This window comes from Dunckerocampus dactyliophorus, chromosome 19 (assembly GCF_027744805.1).
Source record: "Dunckerocampus dactyliophorus isolate RoL2022-P2 chromosome 19, RoL_Ddac_1.1, whole genome shotgun sequence".
NCBI classification, from domain to species: domain Eukaryota; kingdom Metazoa; phylum Chordata; class Actinopteri; order Syngnathiformes; family Syngnathidae; genus Dunckerocampus; species Dunckerocampus dactyliophorus.
The window spans coordinates 17,360,177-17,371,297 of record NC_072837.1 but is presented as its reverse complement, the minus strand read 5'-3'; the positions used below and the strand labels follow the sequence as shown (position 1 = coordinate 17,371,297).

General features: G+C 42.3%; 1 protein-coding gene across 1 annotated transcript; it reads left to right on the top strand.

The window, feature by feature from the left end:
* The first annotated feature begins 350 nt into the window (after window positions 1-350).
* Window positions 351-10,579, top strand: ccnc (cyclin C). Its single transcript, XM_054761197.1, has 12 exons — window positions 351-505; window positions 836-942; window positions 1,021-1,105; window positions 1,205-1,274; window positions 1,651-1,702; window positions 4,840-4,895; window positions 7,187-7,222; window positions 7,286-7,377; window positions 7,483-7,550; window positions 7,626-7,705; window positions 9,310-9,428; window positions 9,513-10,579. Exons 1-12 carry the CDS (start codon window positions 474-476, stop codon window positions 9,565-9,567), a joined length of 852 nt encoding a protein of 283 aa, XP_054617172.1. The 5' UTR covers window positions 351-473; the 3' UTR covers window positions 9,568-10,579.
* Window positions 10,580-11,121: the final 542 nt, after the last annotated feature.

The following is an 11,121-nucleotide window of genomic DNA, read 5'->3' as shown; positions in this document are numbered from 1 at the left end:
CTGTCCCTGCAAGCATCTATCATTGTCACGCCACGCAAGATACTGAGATGATAGATTACACTGACCTCCTAATTAAAGAAGGCCTTGAGATGGTCACAAGTAATTTAAAGCTAAAAATAATTAATATGATACGTGATATATATACAGTACCAGTCAAAGGTGTGGACAAACCGTCTCATTCAATAAAGTGTCTTCTTACTTTTATAATTTTACTCTGAACATATTTATTTAAAAAATTAATGTAAAAATAAATACTAAATTATTTTATTATTATACACATGTCATAATCAATCATAATATTAACTTACTGGTTTTGGTTTTGTTTTGTCAACTTTGACTAGCGGAACCTTCTTTTACATGCTGTGGTTTTCACCGGAAGTTTTTTCGCGTACCCCCGCCATCTCCGGTAAACACTTCTTTGAACGAAAGTAACGTCAATTGAAAGTGTTCTCTACTACCTCGTCTCGTTCGGAATGGCTGGAAACTTCTGGCAAAGTTCTCACTAGTAAGTTTTAAGTGAAATAAGTCGTCGTGGTAGGTTTTCGGGGCCACAACTGCCGTCTTTTTTACGCGGCCTAGCGTTAGCATCGCGGAAGCTAGCTGCCGCTCTCGAACTGTCACTACTAAAATCAAACAGTACTGTTTGGTCAAAATACCACAATTTGGGTTATAAAAGACGAGACCACTTTCAACCCTGCATGTTAGTGTCATGTTAGACAAACCGTCCCAATTTGTAACTACTAACAGAATTGGTGGTCACTTCTGCTCTGTTGTGCTATGTCTTACTGCTAATAACTGTAAAGTGTGTAAAATCCACTGTATTCATCTTCCCCAGTCTGCAGTGGGTGCTGGACAAGCAGGACCTCATGAAAGAACGACAGAAGGACCTGAAGTTCCTCTCTGAAGAAGAATACTGGAAGCTGCAGATCTTCTTTGCCAACGGTAATCACATTATGTACCATGTATTTGCCTGATGAGGTCAAATAAAGGTTAATATATGTGGTCTCTTCCTCTTATCAGTCATCCAGGCTTTGGGAGAACACTTGAAACTGAGACAACAGGTTATTGCCACTGCTACTGTCTACTTCAAACGCTTCTATGCAAGGTAAGTCGCATACAGTCGTATTTATGAAGTATTTTAATATGACACAGCCTTGGTGTAAACCCTCAGCGAACAGGCATTGTCGCCTTTCTCCACTTACAGATACTCATTAAAAAGTATAGACCCAGTTCTCATGGCTCCTACATGTGTTTTCTTAGCGTCTAAAGTGGAGGTAAGGACTGTTTTTATTTAGCAATTGTACTGCAAATGGATATTAGGGCCACACTGCAAAGCAAAAATTGCAAATTTATCAGAAAAGTTGTTAAAGCAGGTATATATGTACAGTATATGCTTGAGTTATTTTTATATTTTATTTTTTCCCCTCACAGTATTATGTCGTTCCTTGTTTGATATTTTTCGGCCATTATGACATTGTAGGATAAATCTTTTTTTTTTACTTTTAATGACAATTTGTCAAAAAAATTACATGTTTTTTCACTGCATATTTTGCATATTATTGTCGTATTTTTTTCCTGTCAGGGTGGCTCTAGTACTTTTCTGCTGTAGATTTAGCCTGTAAAGTAAGTAACTTTTATTTTATTTTTTAGGAATTTGGAGTGGTTTCCAACACCAGGCTGATCTCGGCAGCCACGTCTGTGTGTAAGTCAGTGCTTCTCAAATGCTGGGGCGTGGTGAACTTTCAGGGGGGGCGTGAGAGGCGTGGAGGACTTTCAATATTTAGTGCAGACCTGCCAACATGTGTGAATTTGTTGTCCTCGGCATGCAATTTCTCTCTTGAATACGCATGTATCCTTCACTGATCTCCATTGTGTTGCATTTCGCTGGTTTCCCAACTCAGACATGGAAGGAGTTCGGAGAAGCCATGGAGAACGACTTATGGACGGCTTCGAAGAGATTCTGGACCACGATTCGGCGTCTCAGGAGGGGGAAGCACTACACAGTCAACACCGTATATGGTGGGGATGGTGTGCTGCTGACCTCGACTCGGGATGTTGTGGATCGGTGGAAAGAATACTTCGAAGACCTCCTCAATCCCACCGACACGTTTTCCTATGAGGAAGCAGAGCCTGGGGACTCCACGGTGGGCTCTCCTATCTCTGGGGCTGAGGTTGCTGAGGTTGTCAAAAAGCTCCTCGGTGGCAGAGCCCCGGGGGTGGATGAGATCCGCCCGGAGTTTCTTAAGCCCATGGATGCTGTAGGCGTGTCTTGGTTGACACGACCCTTCAGCATCGCGTGGACATCGGGGGCAGTAACTCTGGATTGGCAGACCGGGGTGGTGGTCCCCCCTTTTTAAGAAGGGGGACCACAGGGTGTGTTCCAACGATCGTGGAATCACACTCCTCAGCCTCCGTGGTAAGGTCTATTCAGGGGTTCTGGAGAGGAGGATCCGCCGGATTGTTGAATCTTTGATTCAGGAGGAGCAGTGTTGTTTTCGTCCTGGTTGTGGAACTGTGCACCAGCTCTACACTCTCAGCATGGTCCTTTAGGGTGCATGGGAGTTTGCCCAACCAGTCTACATGTGTTTTGTGGACTTGGAGAAGGCATTCGACCGTGTTCCTCGAGGAATTCTGTGGGGAGTACTCCGGGAGTATGGGGTATCGGACCAGCTAATTCAGGCTGTTCGTTCCCTGTATGACCGGTGTCAGAGTTCGCATTGCCGGCCATAAGTCGGACCTGTTTCCAGTGAGGGTTGGACTCTGCCAGGGCTGCCCTTTGTTACCAATTCTGTTCATTATTTTTATGAACAGAATTTCTAGACGCAGCCAGGGCGTTGAGGGGTTCCGTGGTGGCTGCAGGGTTCAGTCTCAGCTTTTTGCAGATGATGTGGTCCTGTTGGCTTTATCGAGCCATGAACTTCAACTTTCACTGGATCGGTTCGCAGCCGAGTGTGAAGCGGCCGGGATGAGAATCAGCATCTCCAAGTCGGAGTCCATGGTTCTCGCCCGGAAAAGGGTGGAGTGCCATCTCGGGGTCGCGGATGAGATCCTGCCCCAAGTGGAGGAGTTTAGGTACCTCTGGGTCTTGTTCACGAGTGAGGAACGGATGGAACGCAAGATCGACAAGCGAATTGGTGCGGCGTCTGCAGTGATGCGGACTATACATCGGCCCGTTGTGGTGAAGAAAGAGCTAAGCTGAAAAGGCAAAGCTCTCAATTTACCGGTCGATCTACGTTTTTACCCTCACCTATGGTCATGAGCTTTGGGTAGTGACCGAAAAGACAAGATCGTGGGTACAAGCGACCGAAATTAGTTTTCTCCATAGGGTGGCTGGGCTCTCCCTTTAGAGATAATGTGAGAAGCACTGTCATCCGGGAGAGACTCTGAGTAGAACCGCTACTCCTCCGCATTGAGAGGAGCCAGATGAGGTGGCTTGGGCATCGGGTCAGGACGCCTCCCTGGGGGGTGTTCAGGGCAAGTTCGACCGGTAGAACGCCTCGGGGAAGACGCAGGACACGTTTGAGAGACTATGTCTCCCAACTGGCCTGGGAACGCCTCGGGATCCGCCGGGAGGTGCTGGTCCAAGTGGCCAGGGAGAGGAAAATCTGGGCCTCCCTGCTTAGGCTGCTGCCCCCGCGACTCGGTCTCGTTTTAGCGGTAGACGATGGATGGATGGATGGATGGATGGATGGTTTCAGTTTCGAGTTAAGTCTGTACAGTACAGATAAATAAAATATATATCAGTTTTCCAATAGTGTTACTGATATTGCAGCCTTGAATGTCGGCCAATACCGATATCAATTCAATATCAGTATGAATCATACATACTTTTATTACTTACTTTGTAGTGTGGCATGTTAGAAAAGGCTTGATCAAGTGATATTACTCAGAATAATAATCAGCAACAGTAGGTATGAGAAAAACTGATGTATTTACTTCTTTAAGCATCTGGGGTATAGGTTTATCAACAATGTGGCATGTTATAGCGAGGTTGGAGGTGATCAATTAAGTGTTTAAACCGACTTTACTCACCACAGACAGGTGCTGGTCCTCTTTTCTCTTTTGGCTAATGACTTTATGTCATCCCGTGGGAGTTTCCCGTGTGACGCTGCTACAAATGCACAATGAGCTTGGTCGTATGAAACTTCCCCAGTTCCACATGTTTCCACCATGGGAAACTTGTGCGTGACAAGTTTCACTCACCTGCAACATCTATTTCGGCACATGGCCGATGTCACTCCAAATCTATGCTTAACATGTTAGCACACACGCTGTTGTTGTCATCACGTGGGCTCTATTCACCAGTGCTGGGGAAGAGTCTGGAATCAACTGCTTGTGTCGGAGCTTTTAGATGCAGGCCGATTGTTTGGGATATTGGGACGCCCCTACACTCACTACAGCATCACAGTCTATCCATCCATCCATTTTCTATACCGCTTCTCCTCTTTTGGCATGCTGGAGCCTATCCCAGCTGACTTCGGGCGACAGGCGGGGTACACCCTAGACTGGTCGCCAGCCAATCACAGGGCACATATAGACAAACAACCATTCACACTCACATTCATACCTATGGAGAATTTAGAGTCAACAATTAACCTAACCTGAATGTGGGAGGAAACCGGAGTACCCGAGGAAAGCCCACGCATGGGGAAAACATGCAAACTCCACACAGAAATGCCCAAGGGAGAATCGCACCCAGGTCTTCCCGATCTCCAGGCTGTTACTGTGTTGGACAACATGCTAACCACTAGACCACCACTGTGCAGCCGCATCACAGTCTATTGAGTGGAAAATTAATATGACATTGTTGATATTCTTTTTGTTTTTTCCTCAAACCAGTGAAAACGAGATTTTCCTACGCTTTTCCAAAGGAGTTCCCATACAGAATGAATCATGTAAGTAACGCAGTCAACCTTTGTATTCACAGATTGAATGGCAACTCTTCCACTGACACAAAATATCCATCTATGTGAGGCGGGTGTGCGTGTGCCAGCGTGGTGTCAAGTCATGAAGCAGCCATTTTTATTTATCCATCATCACCATAGCTGCGGCTTTGTTTGCCATGTTCTCTGTCCAGGAAGCTTTTATTTATAATCTGTGTACATGGAATGACAAGAGGGCGTGAATTAGCAGGTTGCTACCACATAGTTATATTATAACATTTAATGAGCATTTGCTGGCGACGTGAAAATATGGTTGATGTCACTAGGTAGGGTGGGGTCGATGACCACAGTCATTATAGTTACGTGGGTTTAAAATTCATTTAATAGTTTAACGTAGTTATTACAGGGCTCCAGGCGACTTTTTTTTACTAGGAGCGCAGTGCATACACCGAAATGGACTTGCAAAGAAATATTCACGTTTCCTCTAATTTTCACTGTATTACTGATAAATACTCAAATAAATGACATTGTCTTCTTTATCCACCCAGAAGGCCTCATTGATGGCATCATATATATTATAACTCCAATATCGCCCTCCTTCCTTCTTTGGTGTTATTCGGCTTTCTTCCTCTTTAGAAGTTAGTGGGAGTTGTCAAACTAGCTCATTTGCACGTTACTGTCAACTACCGGGCTGAAATGTGGAGCACAAGTTTGTCAGCAACAAAAAATGTTCAGTAACAATAAAATAAAATCGGCAAATGAACTGGTAGGGTTACCAACTTCAGCAAAAATAAACAAGGGACACCTTGCTGGCAGGGCCAACCAACCCGCCTTTTTTTATTTTTTTGCCTTTGTGAGAAACAAATGTACTATTTGACGCAAACCTGAATTTGATGCCTGTTTTAGAGTAATACTAACACATCAGAAGTTAACTGTTTAATAATACTGTATATTATTTAGTTAAAAAATAACACAATTTACAGAATAAAATAATTTAAATATCTTTTTTAGAGCAATCTGACCTACTTAATGTAAAACAGTTTAACTTGAGTGTGCAGGTTTATGATATCGCAGTCCTCCACTATTAAAGCTACTTTGACAAAAAGAAAGAGTTTTATACGACTGCCAACATTTCAATTGTACTTTATTTGTCTTTGTGATATGTTGTGCTCATTTGTCATTAAATACAGGCGTCATGTCTGAATTGGACAGTTATAGTAAATACGAAGAGTTTAAGCAAATATTCTCTGGTGAGCTGCTCAACTGATCAGACGACAAACTACTGGTAGTTCACGAGCTACCTGTTAAGATCCCGCGCTAGCGTAGATTCCCTCTGGGACAAAAACGAGCTCCGAACGAACCGTATTGCTTGTTTGTTTCAGAGACAAAATGTCACAGTGGTTAAAATGTTTTTTTTTAAGTTACACTTGGAATCTGTGGACCAGAAGCTAGGTGGATAACTATAGCTAGCTAGCTGCCACCAGGAGACCGTGGAGCCATGCAAAATGTGTCAAGAAAGATGGTAGAATAGTCAATCGTGAGCAATCACACACGCTGGCATCGATAGGCTTAGACTGTGACAAGCTTTCGTCAATTGGCTTCATATTTCACAGACTATTTTCATTCTCACAGTAATATTGGACATCCTTTGTCAACTCAGTACGGGACGTGCTTTTATCTGGTTGCACATGCGGGAGTAGATGAAGTCACTCCCAATGTCTCATATTTTAGTCACAAAATGCAACCATTTAGTCACAGTCTAGAGCCCTGTATTCATTTTTGATATCTTTTTAGTTGTTTTCAGATGGCAGGAAAAAAAATAAGTGAGGCAAGAGTTTTACCACAATGAAAACTTTATTCCAACGCAAGCTAATAACTCTTGTGGCAATTGGACATTCAACTAAGAATATAGCGCTAGAAGCACTGAAGACTGCAGAGGTTGGCCTAGAGGCTCAGAGATAAATCTCCTTGTTTTCAAATACAACTATAAAAAGGTAATAAAGCGAGTCCAGAACCACAATGACTTGCTAAGAAACATGCAAACATGCACTCACAAGGTACTCGTGTTACAGTACAAACATACTCGTGAACTAGCTTCGCTCCAATCACCATTTTACTGAAACTATATTAGAACCGTAACAGAATGTCTACTTCTTGTTTGAGTGCTTCTGCCAGCAAAACTACACCATAGTCATAAAATCTATTGTTGTCCGAGTTTGCTTTAAGATGTAGCAACTACTAAATTATTGAATATCAATTTAAATTTAGATTGCCCATCAGAGAATAACATTTTTCTTTTGCAGATATTAGAGTGTGAGTTCTACCTTCTGGAGTTGATGGTGAGTTTAAATATTGTTGTTGTTTTACTTTATGGTTGCTGAGTTGTTTTTGTTTTGTTTCAGGACTGCTGCCTGATTGTGTACCACCCATACAGACCACTGCTGCAGTACGTGCAGGACATGGGCCAGGAGGACATGCTGCTGCCGCTGGCCTGGTACATGTCGTTGGTTTTCTGTGCATCTAAAGCTTTGTAGTCTTCTCTGCATCACATACTCTCTCCGTGTGTGCATGTGCGTGTGTGTGTTTGTGTGTGTGCCAGGCGCATTGTGAATGACACCTACAGGACCGACCTGTGTCTGCTCTACCCTCCTTTCATGATCGCCCTGGGTATGATTAGTGGCCTCTCTGAAGCTGCTTTGTGCATCTCCATGGTAGCTTGCATTGATCCTTGTCTTCCCTCAGCGTGTCTACATGTGGCCTGTGTGGTGCAGCAGAAGGACGCAAGGCAGTGGTTTGCTGAGCTCTCTGTGGACATGGACAAAGTAAGACACTTTGTATGGAGATTTGCAGTTGCTTGTCTACAAACAGACTCGACATATATAATAAATCACGTCACGTTATTAATATTTCAACTAGGAACATAGTGTCCGAGCCACACGCATGACTCACTTGCTGTTGATTTAGGCGAAGAATAACTATCGTGTTTCCTGGTTTCCGTTTTAAACATGAATCAGTCATTTTATGATGCGACATTTACTTAATTATGCATGCATTTGTACGCAGCCACTCAACTAAGTCAACCAACCAACCAACATATACTGTATATTTTTTACCATTTTAATTCATTTTAAATGATTTAACTGACATTTACTTAATCTTGGGACAACTTCATGCCGAATTAGGATTGGACCGGTTCATTGAATTGAATCAAATGAATGCAGCTCGATTAGGTTCATTTTGTCTTTTTACTGAATGAATGTTCAGGTGTTGTTTTTTTCAGACTTCAGACAACTTTTTTTAAGGTATGTTGGGGGGCGAGGCCAACCGGGTGGACCCGTTGAGTTCGCCCAGTTGGCTACACCTAGGAAGTACAGCTGATAAGCGCCACGTCACAGTGGGCCGCTGACCCTTCAGAAGAAGACTGCAGATGACAGTCGAAACATGTCTACGTAAAATATCCACTCAACATATCTTAAAAATGTTTTCTAAATACACTTAATGGAACATTCATCAAAAAATGCAGTACAAAATGAAGGGAAACAGTACAGTCAGCCCTCGTTTATCAAGGTTAATTGGTTGCAGACTCGACTGTGATAAGTGAATTTCCGCAAAGTAGCGTTCAATATTGATAAACTGAATATTTCCGTAGTTGGAGCGTTGAAACCCTGTTTATGACGTTCTAAATACGTGTTTTAAAATGATTAGAGCCCTGTAGACATAAAATAACACCCCAATAGTCACTTTTACACTCCTATTGTTCTTTGTTTACGTCACATTGCACAAGCTACGGGATCACTGCAGGGACATACGAGATGGCTGCCGCTAGCATAGTAAGCTAGCGAGCTAACTAGTTAGCCTCTCCAGTTTACTTATTCTAAACTTTAAAGGTGTTTCAAACGAAGTGGGGAAGGACAAACAAGCCAAAAACTTACCACTTCCACACAGAATGAGAGGAGAAAAATTTTTTCCACTCGATCTCAGCCATGGCATGTCCGTCTCAACCATGGCATGTTGGCTGGCCTCTGCTGGCTCAGTCGCCAGTCTGTTTGCAGTGTGAAAGGTAATGTAATCTGACGTCATGTCTCATAACATTACTGATGCCTAGTGACCACAATACTAAATATAACTTGTCTTTCAATATTTTTTACACATAATAGGCCATAGTCAACCACGAAACGATATAGTGGTCATGTAAAAACATCCATGTCTCACTTCCCCTGAACGTTGTCTCTGCATTCGCACAGACCCTAAAGTAGCAGCACAAAGTTATTGAGTTTTAATAACTTAAGGAAATTAAATCAACTTAATCTAATAGGTATACTTGATATTCCTACAAAAAAGCAACATTTTTACCAAATATCGCATTATCTACAAACGCCTTACTTGCACTCTTGATAATACCACCATTGCAAAACAATGAATTCAGATCCTGGAGATCATTCGCGTCATCCTCAAGCTTTACGACCAGTGGAAGAACTTTGACGACAGGAAGGAGATCGCCGCTGTGCTGAACAAGATGCCCAAACCCAAACCGCCACCAAACAGGTAAGAAAAACATCAAAATAAATCAAAATGAAGTGAGCATTACTTGTAAATATGTGAAAACACTCATTTTGGTTTTGTTTCCAGTGAGAATGACCAGAGCTCCAATGGCAACCAAAGCAACTCCTACAGCCAGTCGTAGCGCTGAGAGAGCAGCACAACGTTTGTGAGGTCACACATTCAGACGACCCCGTTCCTCCTCTGGGAAGGAGCAGCAAAAAGTAAAGGTGGGCTCCATGCTCCTGATTAGACTAATGGATAATGGTAGAGGTGGGGGGGGGGTTCTACATATGATGATCCTGACATCCTTGAATATCCTAGAAGACTCATTTCAAACTTGATCACAAGTTGTGTGTGTGTGTGGAGGGGGTGTATTCCTCAGGGACTGCAGTAGTCGTGTCCACTTACAGTAATAATGTGATGCTGTGCTCTTTAAAGACATGAATAGACTATTTTTTAACACCCCCCTCCATATTTTCCTTCCTCCCTTTTGTAAATATATTGATTTATTTTCAGCTGATTCTACTCGTGCTTCTTTATTTTAGTGTTTACTTGCGGCTTCTTATACTGTATATATTTTTTTTAAAGCTTTCCACCTACTCAATGGAAGTTGTTATTTTTCTGTTTGGCCTCCATCTATTTAATCAAGGAATCGTGGTGTTACACCTGTGCACAAACGTGTAAATGTGAATGTGTGTGTGTTTGTACCAACAAGGTACTTTAAAGCCTTACAAAATAAAAGCTGCTGACAGAACATGTTCCATTTTTGGTAAAACTATGAAATGTATTTTTGGGGAGGATTTTGCAGCAGTGCAGAAGCAGAGGAAGCATCTCTCATTTCCCTCCTAAGGCTTGTTAATAACTTGTTAATGTCCCCAACTCATTCACTTTTACCGACGTGTGTGCTTCGAAGTCATTGAGCTGAAATGAAGTGCTTCCCTTTTTAAAAAAAACAACAACTCTGCCTTCTGGCATTTTCCTCCCCGGCCAGCAGTCTCCATCTGCTACATGACTGTTCACTTGAGTCTAAGATTAAAAAAGGGCTTTTTCCTTCACCGCGAGCGGAATATTCCAACGTCACCTGAACTGTTTTTGTTTTGTTTTTTGTCTACTTGAATATACCGTAATAAAAATATGGTGTTAAAAAAAAACAAGTTACTAGTTCCAATTCTGTTTTTTTGCATGTGCATGGATCTTCCAGACGCTAAGAAAAGCAACAAAAGTGTGTTTGCCCAATGTCTGTTTATGTATGTATGTACAGTATGTATTGTACAAGTGTTGAGTTCGACCCCTAGTGGTAAAGCTAAACATAACGAGCTACACATGATGTTTTGATAATAAAAGCAGAATACATCGCGTACTGAACAAGTGCCTATGATGATAGAAAATATACCAAGTACAGGTACGTGTTTTATTTGTAAAAGTCGTTGTATTATTCTGTAGCTGTTGGTACTACATAGACTGTGACGTAACTGCAGTTTTGTAAAGGTAGCGGAAGTGCATCATGGCTGGCGCAGCTGTCCTTCAAAATAAATTATTAAATGTTTGTGTAGATGAAGTACAGCTTCCAAAACATTACACATTTAATATTGTTATTTCGTACCTGTACAGATCGTACTTCATTATGCTCTTAATTAATTATCAGACCTTTTTTTGTAGTTCCAGCCGTCACTAAAGTTTACCTTGACGAACCCAA

What these genes read in the sequence shown, in the direction of transcription:
- ccnc (XM_054761197.1), top strand. Translation starts at nt 474, where the DNA reads ATGGCTGGAAACTTCTGGCAAAGTTCTCACTA. An exon ending in TTCTGGCAAAGTTCTCACTA is followed by an intron (nt 506 to 835) that starts GTAAGTTTTAAG and finishes CATCTTCCCCAG; the next exon opens with TCTGCAGTGGGTGCTGGACA. An exon ending in TCCTTTCATGATCGCCCTGG is followed by an intron (nt 7,551 to 7,625) that starts GTATGATTAGTG and finishes GTCTTCCCTCAG; the next exon opens with CGTGTCTACATGTGGCCTGT.